Genomic DNA, 16,334 nt, shown 5'->3' with positions numbered 1-16,334 from the left:
CATTATCCACTCAATTTTTTCAATGTGAGACAAGCTTACAAGTGGAATTTTCAACAAGTCTTATATTCAATTCTGTTGGAATATTATCCCTTTTAATCCACTGGCCTCATAAGTTTGTTTTATAAAAACCGTCTCACATAGTGCTCAAACTATCTTTAAAGTTTAAGATCTTCTTAGTACACATTCGATGTGGAATCGTGATAAAAAATAATTGAAGCAACATGAAAATTTGTTAATTAACTAACCAATTAATCAGAACATACTATGAATTATAAAATTAAATTTAATAGTTGAAAATTATAAGTTTTGGAGATAACTTTACAATTATTGAATACCAAATTAATTAGTTTGTAAAAAATATAATATGTCTATTAAAACTAATCTATTTTTTAAAATAGAAATTACAAAAATCAAAATCAAATAATAATGGATGTTTATTATGAATCTAGCAGGTGAATTGTGCAGATCTAAAAGCAATGGCAATGCAAAATCTATCTTCCTCATCATTGATCTAGTTTTAAGAAGCATTAATTTAATACATAAAAATAAAAAATAAAAATAAAAAAAGATGAAGCCGGCCGGTGTGGAATATTAGGAATACTTAGGAGTAAGATTTGAGAGTAGCACCGCAGAAAGTACAGATGATGGCCTTCCAAGACTTCCAATAGAAGGGAACGTAACAAAACCTGGTGGAGCTCTTCATGTCCGCCACCCTCGCCCCTCCGCCGCACCTGGAGCATATTCCCGCCGCCGGCTTACTGCTCCTCACCTTCCTCTTCTCATCCACCATACAACAGTACACCCCCACCATCTCTCTCTCTCTCGCGTGCGCGCGCGCACACACAGATATATAGAAACTAATTAATTCGGAGTAGAAGAATTGAGGGATGAAGGGTAACTGGTAGAATAGGGGTATGGGAAGCTATCTAGCTAGCTGTGAACGAAGATGGAAGTTGGAAGTTAAGGGTTGTGGGGGTTTATATAGACATATGGAGCAGAGGTATTAAATTGAGATGGAACAGCTAGGAAGCTAGCTTTGGGGAGGAACATGGGATGGAGGGTACTGCATTCAATGAGCATATTAATGAAGAAATGTTGATGAAAAGAAATATCACAGGAAGTGGTTTGATATTTGTTCACGACTTTTTAGAGAGACACCTGCTCCTACCTCTCATGGTTATCGTGTGGATCCCTGCCATGTTTTCTTTGCCGGTGGCGCTGCCACTTGCGACTGCGACTGCCGCCCACCCACCCACGAACTGTTGTCTCTCTTCATTGAATTCATTCATTTATGCAGCTATATAGATGCTCCTTTCCCCTCTTCCATCTTCTCTCTCTGCCCACTGTAAAACTGTAAAGGCTCTCACCTGCACACCCCCACCCCCACTCAAAACAATAAATCTTCATATATAGTCACCTCCTACATGCACTCTGCATTTTTACTTTTCATATTTTTTATTTAATCTTTTTTTATACCGACAGTGAGCTAGGCTTACACAAAAGGAGGGATCAGCTCAATTTTTTTCCAAAATTACGCTTCGAAGAATCTACTACTTCGAATCCTTTACAACAAAAATTTTAAATTTTAGTTATTAATTATACTTTCCTCGAAGAATTTGGGCTTTGATCCAGTGATTTATGTATTGAGATTTTGATGAGCAGGGTTTAATTCCTTTAAGAAAAGAGAGGGGTTGAAAGCTATTTGTATGCAGTGCCCACGACCATACTTTTAAAATTCGGACCTGTAAGCCATCCGGTGAAGTCTTCGAGTGCATTTAACAGATGGGACCAGTGGCTGAATTAGTCGTTCAACCTATATATATATATATTTCCAATTTATCTAAAAGAGTAAATTTGTTTGATGGATTAATAAAATAATAAATATAATAGACTTTTATTATTTTAAATTTATTTACAACTTAGTTTTGGATCACGAATTTATTTTGAATAAAAAATGGTAGAAAATTGGAATTAAATTTTAAGTGAATCTTAATGTAAGGTTATTTTTATCATTATAAAATTTGTTACAAAATAACAACTATAAAATATGGTTATACATTCTAGGAGTAGCTATATATTTTTAGAAATTCTAAACTGTGGCAAGTACTAATTCTATATTTGGTCTAAAAATCAATAGTGAAAATCTTTGAGATAATCAATTAGGCCCAACTCAACCAAATGATCAAAAATTTAAATAACAACATAAGTGGTCTATGTTATTAAAATTCTAACAAGAAATTTGGGAAAACCCAATAGCTAATGTACATAGCAATAATTAGGAATACATATCTTAGAAACCTACTAATTAATTAGGCTTAAGTCCACCCAAATAAGCATGCTTCACACTTTGGGGAATTTGGGAACAGTTCACTCTATCGTTGGGTCTTGTAAATTAATAAGCCCCAGCTCAGCCTAGTTGATCATACTTCCCAAAATCCCTTCTCCTGTAACTCTCTTCTTTATCGCCTCATCAGCCTCCTCCCGGAGGCTTGCCAGATTCAGGGGCGGCTCTACCTTTAGGCCATTGAGGCACCCGCCTAGGGCCCCCAAATTTTTGGGGCTCTCAATTTTTTTTTAATATAATAATATATTTTTTGAGCCCAAAATTTTTTTTTAATTAAATAATATTAATATTATTTATTATACTCTATTTCCATAATTGACTTCTTTACTAACAAATAAATGAAATTATATTTTAAAATATAAAATAAATTCAATTTAATTCTTTTTTTTTTTCAAGTCTTATACTTCCCAACTAACAACTTTATTATATTTCAAATTATCTATTACTCTCATCTCTCTCTCGTAGTCTCTCTAAATTTTTTTTTTCATCTCTCACACTCTCTCACTCTCATCTCTTGGTCTCTCTATGATTTTTGCTCCAACTATTGTGTTCATCATTTTCGGGCCTCCGATTCTCTGTAATTTTCTTCAACTCTAATTTTGATTTCAATTTTGTATATTATTTTTCTATTATTTTCACTCTGAATTTTTTTTTTTTTTTTTCTAATTTTTCTTAGATTTTAGAAACTTTGAGGTTAGAGCGTTGTATCCGGTAAGAATCCGATATCTCTAAAGTCTCGCTCGCCGATCGATTTGCAATAATAATAATAATCAGGTTATATTGTTTCAATCTACTATTTCTATAGATTTATTAAATTTATTTACATAATTTGTCAATTTATAGTGTTACTTTTGAAATTTAACTATGTCAACGAGAAAATATGAATCCAGATATGAAAAACGAAGAAATAAAAAAAAAAAAAAAATTAGTGTCATCTCAAAAGGGAGCTCTTGATAAATTTATTTTTAGTTCTAAGTAAAATATAAATGAGCCCGCTCCAGTCCCCTTACGAAACTATGTCACAAGAAAGATTAAATGGATTGACTATGTTATCAATAGAAAAAGAAATACTTAAAATTCTTGAATATAAAACTTTAATTAGTGATTTTGCATCTCAAATAGTTAGAAAAATTATTTTTAAATAAAAATAAAAATTAAGAGTCCTTAATTAAATCATTCGCCTGGGGTCCCATATTGTGAAGAGCCGGCCCTGGCCAGATTCTTTTTAGGACTGTTGGAGTCTCTAGACCCTTGATTTCTCCACAACCAGCTCTCCAAATCCATCCCACCTCATATTCGTACATAGTTGCCCTATTTAGTTTTCCCATATCTATTTGGTAATGATCTTTCCTAATCCAATTCCACCAAAGACTTTGAATAATTGCAAGTTTCTCAATGATTTGATTTTAATAAACAATTGGTTGTCTAGACTGATACCACGTGAGGTCCACGACTTGATCGCCTCAAGCAGTTTTATGTTGAGCACAACAATCCCCCTCCAGCTCCATCCCTATTGCTTTGGTCGAATTTTAAGTCATAGATTTCACTAAACACGGAACTCTGTGGCAAGCACTTCAGATCTCAAAGAATATGGAGGATATTTATAAGAATTTGGAGTATGAGCGGACGGTCCAATGAATAAATAACATCGATTATGGTGCGGCATTGGAATTCCAATGGCCGAGCCAATGAAGAGTCATCCTAGGTATAATCGCTGTGTAGATGAAGCGGCATGTGAGAACCTCAATGGTCCAAAGGGAGAAGCCCGTTGTTAGATTTTGAGACATGTAAAGTATTTAAATTTTATATGAATAATAAATAGAGGCTAAAATTGAAGTTTTAAATTTTATCTTTTTGAATACTATCAAAATTTTCCCTTCATACTTTTAGAAATAGTTTAATAAATATAGATAGTCACAAATGTCACTTGGATAAGCATAATGTGAAATAAGAAAAATCATAAATGGGTAAAGGAAATTTAAAGCCAAACAAAAATATATGGTAGGCCTTGGTTCAATTCATACTACAGCTTACCACCAATGTAACCATGTAGGTGATGAATTGCCGTCGGTGGGGAGGGAAGCCGTAGCTTTCCTGTGTTGCAATACCGGGGAAATTATACAAGAACTCATCTCTTCACTTGTGTTTATTTTCTAAATTTTAAATTTATTAGAAATGGATCTCACTCTTTATATATTTGGTATTAATAAATGTAGGATTTATTGTCACATATTTAATATTTAAAATACAGACACACGGATACGTTGAGGGACTATTTTCTTGTATGACTTCTCGCAATATTGATGAGCATTGGCTTTTGGCCTCTTCACACTTAGATTGTCGCAATGTCTCAGAGATGGGTCTAGAATGGTGAGAAATAATGATATTGAAATTTTGATGTAGTTGCCACTAACCTGTTATTTGACACAAATCAATTAGATCACCTAATTGCTACTTATTAATTGATCTTTAAATTATTCCTAAGTTAAAGAATTAGTAGTCTTAATCTGCTTTTACCAGAGTTGGGATTGAGAGTTCAGTTATACGAGAGAAATGTATTAGCGCTCCCTACATACCCTTCTATGAACGGTATCTAACTAATCATGAATTATTCCTAAATTGAATTTAGTGGTCTTTAATTAACTCCTTTAGAATAAATAATTAAATAAATAAACAAACAAACAAACAGACAAAAAAAATAAGTAAATAAAATAAATAAATAAAAATAAAATAATTTAATAGAAAAATGAAAATCAAAGTGCGATTAGGAATGTCCAATAAGACATCCAAACGAGGAGATTTTATTAGATAAATCCCCCTCAGAACTGATATAGGTGTGGTCTGAGATAACTTTTTACCCTTTGTTAAGTCATCAGGATGCACACATACAAAAATCAAGTAAAATCATCAAATTTTACGTAAAAACAATCTTTAAAACATTCCCTGATTTTTTCAACTTTTTTCTAAACTTTCCAGGGATTTTTAAATACTTTTTCTTGTTTTTTGGTAATTTTTTCCCATTTTTAAAAAACTTAAGCCAAAATAACTAAAATATTTTTACTTATTTTAAAAATATTTTCCTTTTTATTTTTCTGATTTTTTAGTATTTTTTCCAATTTTAAAAAATTAAAAATCAATTAAAATTTTAAAATAAATTACATATACGGTTTGCAAAAAGTAGTTTACATGAAACAACCTGAAGGATTCTCCTCTAGTAATGGTGAGCATTTGGCTTGCAAGCTTAAGAAATCCACATACAGTTTAAAACAAGTGTCCCGTCAATGATATTTTAAATTCCATGATGTAATTTCTTCGTTTAGATTTGTAGAAAACATCATGGATCAATGTATATACTAGAAGCTTAGTGGGAGTAAGATTTGTTTTCTTGTTTTATACGTAGATGACATTCTACTTGCAGCCATCAATAAGGGTTTCTTGCATAAGGTGAAACAGTTCCTCTCTAAAAATTTTGACATGAAGGATATGAGTGAGGCATCTTATGTCATTGGCATTAAGATCCATAGAGACAGACTTCAAGGCATTTTGGATCTGTCTCAAGAAACCTATATCAATAAAGTTTTAGATATATTTTGGACGAAAGAATGTTCACCAAGTGTAGCTCCCATAGTGAAGGGTAAGAGATTCAATTTGAACCAATGCCCAAAAAATAGTTTTGAGAGGGAACAAATGAAGAACATTCCATATGCTTCTGCTGTCGAAAGCTTGATGTATGCTCAGGTTTTCACAAGGCGTGACATTGCATTTGTTGTGGGAATGTTGGTATGATATTAGAGTGATCTAGGTATAGACCCATAGAGAGCTACAAAGAAAGTGATGAGGTACCTTCAAGGAACCAAAGACTACATGCTTATATATAGATGGATAGAAAATCTGGAAATAAATGGCTACTCGTATTCGGACTTTGTTGGTTGTGTTGATTCATGCAAATAAACATCTGGACATATTTTTATGATGGTTGGTGGAGCAATGTCCTGGAGAATTGCTAAGAAAACCTTGACTACTACCTCCATTATAGAAGATGAGTTTGCTTCCTATTTTGAGGCCACTTCACGTGGTGCATGGTTAAAGAGTTTTATATATGGGCTCAGAATCATGGATTATATTTCTAGGTCGTTAAGAATATACTGCAGCAATTCAGCTGCTATCTTTGTGGCTAAGAACAACAAATGTGGTAGTCGAAGTAAACACAATGACATCAAGTACTTAGCCATAATAGAACATGTTAAGGAAAATAAAGTGGTCATTGAGCACGTCAATACTGAGTTGATGATAGCTAATCCTTTGACTAAAGGCATGCCACCGTGAAATTCAAGGATCATGCAGTGAAAATGGGACTTGCTTCCATTATGTAATTTTTAGTTGCATGGACAATGTTATTTTAATGAACCTCTTATTTATTGTGATGTTTTCTTATATTTGTGTGCACCTTAATTTATTTGAGAAAGTTCATATGTATAGGACCAAGAATAAACATAAAGTTTATTCATTGAGTAAGGTTGTCGTATAGAGAATAATGCTTGGGAAATTAAATGCATTGTAATACATAGAAGGTAATACTCGCTATTTAGAGGACTTATCACCATGATTCATGTATTTGTTTCTTAAGAAATGTAATGAATGGGACTAAGTTAAGACATTAAGTTAAACGTATGGACCAAGTGGGAGAATTTTGGAGTTTTAGTTTTGAAACTCCCAAACGCTACGGGAGTTTGTCTTTAAAACACCAATTGTAGTCTAACGTTGAAGGAGTCACCACCATGTTCCGCTACAATTACCCACGATCTTCCTTAATTTGTGGCAACAAAATATCACGAAGCTGTTTTTTTTTTTTAGTTTGATGGGGCTCAGCTATTATATATAATGTTTTTGGTCCCTAGGCTCACTTGTTTCCTTATGATATACACCATCATAATTGAGTGAGGTTAGAGCTTGGAAGCACCAAATCACGGAAAGAAAAATAGATTGCAAATCATCAATGGCCGGAGGTAACTCATGATCCTTGGTTCTTGCATTTTGATTTTTATATACCGTTCTTACAATGATGGTTGGGGATTTGATCGGTTTTAAGCTTTCAGATTATGGTTATCTCGACATAGCTATGTTGGGAGGCTGTCGGAGAGGTTCAACATGAATAATGCAAAACTGGTGAGTACACCTGCCGAAGACAGATGATGAAGTTCAAGACATGTCAAAGGTCACATATGCCAGTGTTGTGGGATGCTTGATGTATGTTATGGTTTGTACAAGACTAGATTTGACACAAGCAGTCTGTGTGGTGCGCAAGTTTCTATCAAATCCGAGATGACAGCATTAAGATGCAGTCAAGTGGATTTTCATATACTTAAGGGGTACTACAGACTATGGCATCATGTTTAACAGACAACAAGATGATCCTTCGGTTGTGGGACATGTGGATGCAGACTATGCAGGGGACTTGGATGACAGGAGGTCTACTACAGGGTATGTATTCACTTTTGTGAGGGGGCATATTTGTTGGAGGTCCATGGTTTAGTCTCTAGTTGCACTATCTAAGGTTTAGGGTTTAGGGTTTAGGGCTAAGTCAGAATATATGATAGTGGCTGAGGCTGCTAAGAAAGCTTTGTGGTTCACAGGGTTGACCAAGGAGCTATGTATTCAACAAGGAGGAGTTCAATTGCATTGTGATAGTCAAAGTATCATTTATTTGACAAAGAACTAGGTGTATCATATGAGAACCAACAGGGTTGGCCTAACCATTAGGCGGCTAAGGTGTTCGCCTAGGGCCCCCAAGTTTTTTTTAATATAATAATATATTTTTGGGGCCCCAAAATTTTTTTAAATAAATAATGTTAACATTATTTATTATGCTCTCTTCCCATACATTGACTTCCCAACTAACAAATAAATGAAATTGTATTTTAAAATGTAAAATAAATGCAATTTAATTTTTTTTTCAAGTCTCATTGACTTCCCAACTAACAACTTTATTATGTTTCTAACTATCTATTACTCTCATCTCTTTCTCTTAGCCTCTCTAAAAAAATCTTTCCATCTCTCACACTCTTTCACCCTCATCTCTCGATCTCTCTATGATTTTTGCTCCGACTCTTGTATTCATCATCTTTGGGCCTCTGATTTTCTGTAATTTTCATCAACTCTAATTTTGATTTTAATGGTGTGCATTATTTTTCTATTATTTTCACTTTGAAATTTTTTTTTTTTCCTATTTTTTCTTAGATTTTAGAAGCTTTGAGGTTAGAGCATTGTATCCGGTAAGAATCCAATATCTCTAAAGTCTCGCTCGCCGATCGATTTGTAATAATAATAATAATTAGGTTCTATTTTTTCAATCTATTATTTCTATAGATTTATCAAATTTATTTTTATTTGTTTACATAATTTGTCAATTTATAGTTAGTGTTAGTTTTGAAATTTAATTATGTCAACGAGAAAATATAAATCTAGATATGAAAAACGAAGAAAGAAAAATAAAATATTAAGGGTCCTTGATTAAATAATTCGCCTAGGATCCCATATTGTGAAGAGCCAACCTTGGAACCAAGCACATAGATGTGAGGTTTCACATAATCAGGGAATTGGTTTTTCTTGTGAACTATTGCTTGAGAAAGTTCACACTTTTGAGAATGCAGCAGTCATGTTGACAATGCATGTTACCACAGATAAGTTCAAGCACTGCTTAGACTTGATTAACATCTTCAAACACTATATGGGAGGCGTCCCAATCTATTGTCCTAGGTGGAGCTCCGAGTTATATATTTTTTTTCTCCTAAGGGGTGAATATTCGTCAAGGTGGATATTGTTATAATATGTGGCTCATATCGAGTGAAACACATGTATAAAGAAAGTAGGCTGAAGAAAACAGAGAAGCTGGTCTGAAGAATACCGTCGACGGTTTTTTGTAGGTACATCTAAGGTTTCCTTTAGAAGTCAATTAGGAAGAAAACCGTCGACGGTTTCATCAAACTTTCGACGGTTTTGACGGCATCAAATTGTTTAAATTGGCTAGGACAATTAATAGGTTAGGGTGTGGCAGGGTAACGCCCTTATGGGATGGTATAGGGCTATTTGAACAATTTTTCTAATACCTTTGTATGGCTAGAGTTAATATAAATACAATTACGTAATCCTACTTTTGATGATAGTGAATTTTAGTCGCCTCTTGCTCTCATGGACGTAGGTATTCTGTCGAACCACGTTAAATCTATGTGTTTCCATATTATTCATCGTAACTGCTGCATTGCATTTTTTTACAACAAATTTGTTATTTGCTCCAGACAAAATGGGGTGCCTACATAGAGGTGTCTGATATATATGTATATATATATAGTATGTGTAAATTTTTCTCCCCCCTTAGAAAAAAATAAAGACAAATGAATGGCAATCGGCATTCATTTTAGCTTCTTAGGCGGGTGCAAATTAATAAGTTGTGGTTGATGTTAGGATTATTAATTTAAAATATGTTAGAAATTTTTTATGCATAAAATAAAACCTTCCTTATTTTTAATATACAAAACCATAATTTTAAAGCCTCAAATTAAGGGATATTAAGCGGGTCAGAATAAAAGTTTTTGGGAATGCAACCCCTTTTCAAGCTTGAACATTCTTACAGGCAGGATCGGCTCTTCATTAAGGCCACTGAGGTGCTTGCATAGGGCCCCAAAAATTTTGGAGTCCCTAAAATTTTTTTAATATAATAATGTTAATATTATTTATGGAATTTATGTATTTGGTGGATGGAATACACATGCAGTGCAGTTAAAATTATTTGATGTATTTAAAAAAATTAATTTTAAATAAAAATAAAAATTAAATAAAATATTAAGGACCCATAATTAAATCATTCGCTTAAAATTTCATATTGTGAAGAGCCGCTCCTACTTACAAGATATGTATATGAGCCACTTTCTCTCTCTTAAAGGTAAAAAAAAAAAACATGATTTTATTTTATGAAGAGACTTGAACAATATCATATGCAATAGTAAAATCTTTGTCCCTCAGTCACATCAAATTACAAGAGCTTGGTAAGGTCCTCGATTGAAGAGGACGTGACCAGTCCCATAACTACCTCATGACAAACTAGGCTCCACGTGAAATCAAGCACAAAACCTCCTATTACCAAAAAATCTTAGTCCACTTGAGTTGTTGGGGGTATTATGGGTACTTTGAGTTTCACATTACTTGGGGCCCGCGAGGAATTTTCGTAGAGGATGGACGTGGGCGCACCGTCAAAGTGAATGTGGGTGCATTGTCAAACAATGTACGTTGTGTTTTTGTTTTGCTTTTGTTTTGTTTTTTTCTATTTTTCTTCAATTTGATGTACGCGTGTGCAAATTTGAAATTGAGTTTTGAGTTTCAAATTGATTTGTTTTGTTTTATTTTTTTTTTTATTAAACTTGGCTTTATTTATTTGTTTTATTTTGTTGAATTTGGTGTAATTTCTAAAAAAATTGTTTTGATTTGCATGTGAATCATTCTTAAATTTGTTAGTTCAAACATATACACGAGTGTGAATAATAATAATAATAAGCCATTCAAATAAAAATATTTTAAAATTTTAATCTCTTTTGAAAAATAAAAGAAATAAATTAATTTTTTTACAATTTCTCAAAATAAAGAAACGGCAATTAAGAATTTTGAGTTTCAATATTATAATTGGAGGCAAAAATCACAAAAGAATAATTTCTTAAAATGAATTTTATATATATAAAACGAATAGCAGAAATCCTAAACCATGATTTTTAGATTCAGGTAATATTCTTTATAAATATTATGTTTTTTATTTAAATGATCAATATTCGATGAATTGATTAAACAAATAATATAAAATAATATATCAAATTATGATATTATTATAAAAGCTAATTATCGAGCATATGTATATATTCGTAATGATGTTTGGACCAATTTTACTAGTTAAAATTAAAGCGCATATTATTAAAAATTCTATAAAAACAAAACCAGCTATAGAAGAGTGAAAGTGAAACCACAGCGCATCTAGTTGGTTTCTACCATTCAAACAAAACTGGAGTGGGGCATAGTTTAGGCTTGTGGGCGGGTAGTGGGCGCCCTCCTCTCCGTATTCAGCTTTGAATACTTTTGTAATCAGGTGAACATGGATGACCCACTTGGCAGGGCTGCACCCACTCGGGCAAGTTGACCCCTGGTCAACCAAATTTCGAGCCTTTTTAACTTATGCTTGCAGCTCATCACGTTTGGGAGAACCATTGAATGTATGTCCCAACTCCCAAGCTACCTCGGTTTTCTTCCCATCATTATCAGAGGATTAGATGGAGAAAAAATCTAGGGAAACAAAGAAACATACAGGGAAGGTTTGGATATTTGAAATTGATTAGGAAAAGAAAAAGAACTCTAAATATCTTTGAGAGATATCTTGGCATTTAAAAAAAAAACTTAACCAATTTATCTTCATTTATTTTTCACAAATATTTTAACCACCACAGAACTATTTTCAGCAAATGACTATACCAATTTTGATATTCCTAAAAATGAAATTAAATCACAAGATTTACAATATTTTCAATAGATTAATATTTACAACAATATGTTTAGCCACACAAAGGTTGATGTTAGAATTTGAATGATTAATGAATCAATACAATGCAATTCTAGGACATTAAATTTAATTTAAATTCGTAGTTACAATAGAGTTTGATTGGTGTAAGTATTCAAATCATTCATGACATTCGCAATCTCAAAGTAAAACATACATAGCATTCACAGCAGATATATCTCACAGTTAATATGTTTGAAAAGTAAAGAAGATAAGGGAAAGAGTGATACCGGTATTTTTTACAAGGTTCAACAACTGTGCCTACGTCCTTACCTCATACAACCCGTAATAAGGATCTTATTATCCCTCCTTCAAGGCAGAGATACCTCTCCCTTTTAGTAGGGGGAGATGCCTTTACAAAAACTTCTTCAATAGGCAGCGACGTCTCTCTTCTTTATGTAGGTGAAGTAACCTCTCTCCCTTGCATGGATGGAGCACCCCACTCCTTCACTAAGCCGAGTTGCCTCTATCAGTTTAATAGGTGGAGCACCTCTCTCCATTCAATAGGTGGAGCACCTCTCAAGTAAGAACAACCCTCTTGCTTGCCAACAATTCACAACCGAACCGTCAGTTTACATATAAATCAGTAGTAGATTTGTACAAGGAAAAAATCTCTCAATAGAGCAGATTTGTACATGTAAAAACACTATGATACTGTCAAAATAATCTTTACTATGAAACTCAAGAGTTTTTGTTGGGTTTTCTAAATTGAAAGCTTTGAACTTTGAAGTATAAAACTAGAAAATATTTTTAGAGAAAGGGAATATAGCACACAACAATTTTTTTTTTCAAATTTAAAATCAATATATTTGCTGGCTATATGGTTGCCATGACATGATTAGGGTTAGCCTTTTATAGTTAGGTTTGAAATCTAATCGTTTGTCCAAGTTTTGGTAACAACATATTTCAAAATCAGAAAGATATCGCATTGTTTGCAGAACATATCACGCACTTCGATTGACTGAATTGGGAGTTCGGTCTCCTGAACCAATTAAAATCAAGAATTTTGAAACAGGCAGTAGCCTTTCGGTCGAATGAACTTTACGTTCGGTCGCCTAAAGTCGTTCAGTCGACTAAACTCTCAGTTTGGTCGTCCGAATCGACATTATGTGGACCTTAACAATGGCAGTAGTCATTTGGTTGACTAAACCATAGGTTCTATAAGAATTTGAACCGTGATATATGAGTTTAAATAATTAAGAGACGAGTAAAATTGGAAATTTAGCACGCTTCGTCTGTCACGCCCCGAACCCCAAAATGGGACCCCAGGGTGAAAATGTAATCTAACCTGTCTCTGTATCCGATCAAACATCCAAAGATACAGTACAATGGATGAGGGTCCGACCCTATGGGGTTCCCAGGTACCCTAAACACATCTAATCACAATAATGTACGTAGTGGAAAAAGGTTATTCTATGACATCATATATAATACCATACTAGAGTCTATACACGAGCCAAACATAACTCTATCAAAACGTACAACTGGGTGCCCAAATACAACTCAAAATGGCAACCCAACCGAAAATACAGTCCTAACACTTACCCAAGCGCTAAACGCAGTACACCGGCCACTACGCTCCCTACACCAGGACGCTAGTTCTAGTTACTCGAAGGACCTGTAAAAATATACGTACAGCAGGGGTGAGATACCTCTTAATAAGGAAGAACACGAGTTATATCGGTGTGTGGCATTTGAGTGTTATCATGAATCAACATACACGCAGTTAAATGCATTCCACTACTAATTTCCACAATGCATACATGCACACACACACATACACATGATCAGCAATCCTGATGTCGTCACACCCTTCGGCCCGAAGTCGGCCCGCGACATACGGCGTTGGCCCATAGTCAACTCGCGAACATAGCGCCACCAGCACATGGCTAGTCCTCGATTCTCATGGCATCGTACTAAAGCATAACTGGTGGATCCATACCCTTCGGCCTGATCTGCCGGAATAGGCTCACGCCCTTGGATATAGAGCTGGACACCCTTGCCCACATGGAAAGCGGTAAAATACACGCCCTCAAATATAAAGACGAACACTCTCAGTACTTGGAACAATTCAGAATCGCGTTCCTACTAGCATTTCAACATATCACACACACATGCATGCTCATATAACCAAACAAACCACACTCATTTGGTAATCTAAATCATGGTTTTCCAAACAAATACAATTTAAACAAGTCAAGGCACAACCATCCCAATATCACAGTATGAATCACACATATACTCGGTTTTCAACAAAACTAGGGATGTAGCCCGTCGCCCTCCCTTTTTCCCAAAACTATAATAATGAAAAACCCATAATTTTTCCCTTTAAATCCCCCCAAATGAGTAGCCAAAACATACACAGGACCGTGAACCACAACTCCACCGAGTCCGATTTCAAAAATAACCAATATAAACATACTTCCCCCTACCTTTTCCCCGAATAACAAATCCTAAACTCCAAGGTCCCTAAATGGCGAACCAAGTTCCAAAACCTACAAATCACAGTATAGAGTATGTTCATAAGACAGTTACCTACAAAACTACTGGATCAGAATTGAAAATCGAGCCTTACCTCGATTTTTCGCCAAAACCCAAAAATCTTCGAAATGAGATTCCTATCTGTAGAAGTTGTAGAGAATCCTTCCACAATCCTCGTGGTAACTTCAGATTTTCGAATTCCGCCAACGATCGGCGAAGAAATCTAGAGAGAGAGAGAGAGAGAGAGAGAGAGTAGGGAGAGTTCTAGTGAGAGAGATAGATATGTTTTGAGTTTCTTAGTGAGGAAGTAAAGGAAAATGATATTTATAGTCCTTTGACCCGACCTAATTCGTCGATGAAATGGTGCCTTCGTCGATGGATCTTACACTAACTTCATCGACGAATTGATGGCCTCGTCGACGAATCCTGATATTCCCGCTTTCCGAAACTCCTGGGCTTCTCCTTGTCGACGAGTTTTTGAATTTTGTCAATGAGAAGAACAAAGGCTTCATCAACGAAATCTGGCTTCGTCGATGAAATGTGCCAAATTCCCAATTTGCCCCTCTCTTAAATATTTAAACCCATTTATCACGGTTCAGGTTCTTACAATCTCCCCTCCTTACAAAAATTTCACCCTCGAAATTTGCTGTCTCTCATTCGCAACTCATTCATACAATCGAATACATATACACAACTCTAGAGAAAACTGGCAACTACTACAGCATAGCCCCGTCATACACATACACCTACATACCCTCACTTATGGCGAAGGAATACCGTGGTTACACATACCATAGTCTCAGGAGTTCACAGTACACACACACTCCCGACGACTAACCACCTATCCCAACCCACAGTAGGATCATGTACAAGTGCTCAAAACAACTGTGGATACTTTCAGCGTATCTCCGTTTCCAGTTCCTAAGAAGCTTCCTCAACCTTTTGGTTTCGCCACAATACCTTCACTAACAGTATCTCTTTGGTACGAAACTTCTAAACTTTACCCTCCAGAACCTGAACAGGTATCTCCTCATACGCTAAAGTATCCCTAATTTCCAACTCATCGTAGCTGATAACATGTGAAGGATCCAACACGTACCTCCTCAACATGGATACCTGAAACACATCATGGACCCTCGAAAGTGCTGGAGGTAATGCAACTCTGTAGGCTACCAGACCCACTCGCTCAAGTACCTCAAATGGTCCGATATGCCTCGGGCTCAGTTTGCCTTTCCTCCCAAATCTCATCACTCCTTTCATCGGAGCGATACGCAGAAATACCTTACTACCCACTTCGAACTCTAACTCACGGCAGCAAACATTTGCATAACTCTTCTGCATACTCTGAACTGATCTAATCCTCTCTCGGATCAAACCCACCTTCTCAGACGCCTGCTGCACAAGTTCAGGTCCTAACTCCTAACGTTCACCAACCTCATTCCAACACAAAGGAGGTCGACACCTCCGACCATACAAAGCCTCGAATGGTGTCATCCCGATACTAAACTGGAAGTTGTTATTATAAGCGAACTCTACAAGTGGCATGAACTGTATCCAGCTACCACCAAAGTGTAACACACAAGCTCGCAACATATCTTCTAATATCTGTATCGTCCTCTTCGACTATCCATCAGTTTGGGGGTGGAATGTTGTATTGAAAGTAAGTTTCGTCTCCAATGCCTCCTACAAACTCGTCCAGAATCGAGAAGTAAACCTCGGATCTCGATTTGACACAATGGACACCGGTACTCCGTGCATTCTCACAATCTCATGCACATACAAATCTGCTAGCTGACTCAAAGGATAGCAAACTTTCATCGCTATGAAATGAGCAGATTTCAGCAATCTATCTACGATCACCCAAATAACATTCTGCTCGTTAAGCGCTAATGGCAAACCGATCACAAAATCCATGGA

At 35.2% G+C, this 16,334-nt stretch overlaps 1 protein-coding gene across 1 annotated transcript; it reads right to left on the bottom strand.

Moving 5' to 3' along the window:
• Positions 1–477: 477 nt before the first annotated feature.
• LOC131155192 (uncharacterized) lies at positions 478–931 on the bottom strand. The gene has a single exon (XM_058108149.1). The coding sequence runs from the start codon at positions 809–811 to the stop codon at positions 602–604; it is 210 nt and encodes a 69-aa protein (XP_057964132.1). The 5' UTR covers positions 812–931; the 3' UTR covers positions 478–601.
• Positions 932–16,334: the final 15,403 nt, after the last annotated feature.

This window comes from Malania oleifera, chromosome 1 (assembly GCF_029873635.1).
Source record: "Malania oleifera isolate guangnan ecotype guangnan chromosome 1, ASM2987363v1, whole genome shotgun sequence".
Lineage (NCBI taxonomy): Eukaryota > Viridiplantae > Streptophyta > Magnoliopsida > Santalales > Ximeniaceae > Malania > Malania oleifera.
The sequence above is the reverse complement of the archived record's forward strand: the minus strand, read 5'-3'. Positions and strand labels throughout refer to the sequence as shown.

Excerpts from the sequence above, each read along its gene's own strand:
- LOC131155192 (XM_058108149.1), bottom strand. The coding sequence starts at position 811 with ATGGTGGGGGTGTACTGTTGTATGGTGGATGAGAAGAGGAAGGTGAGG.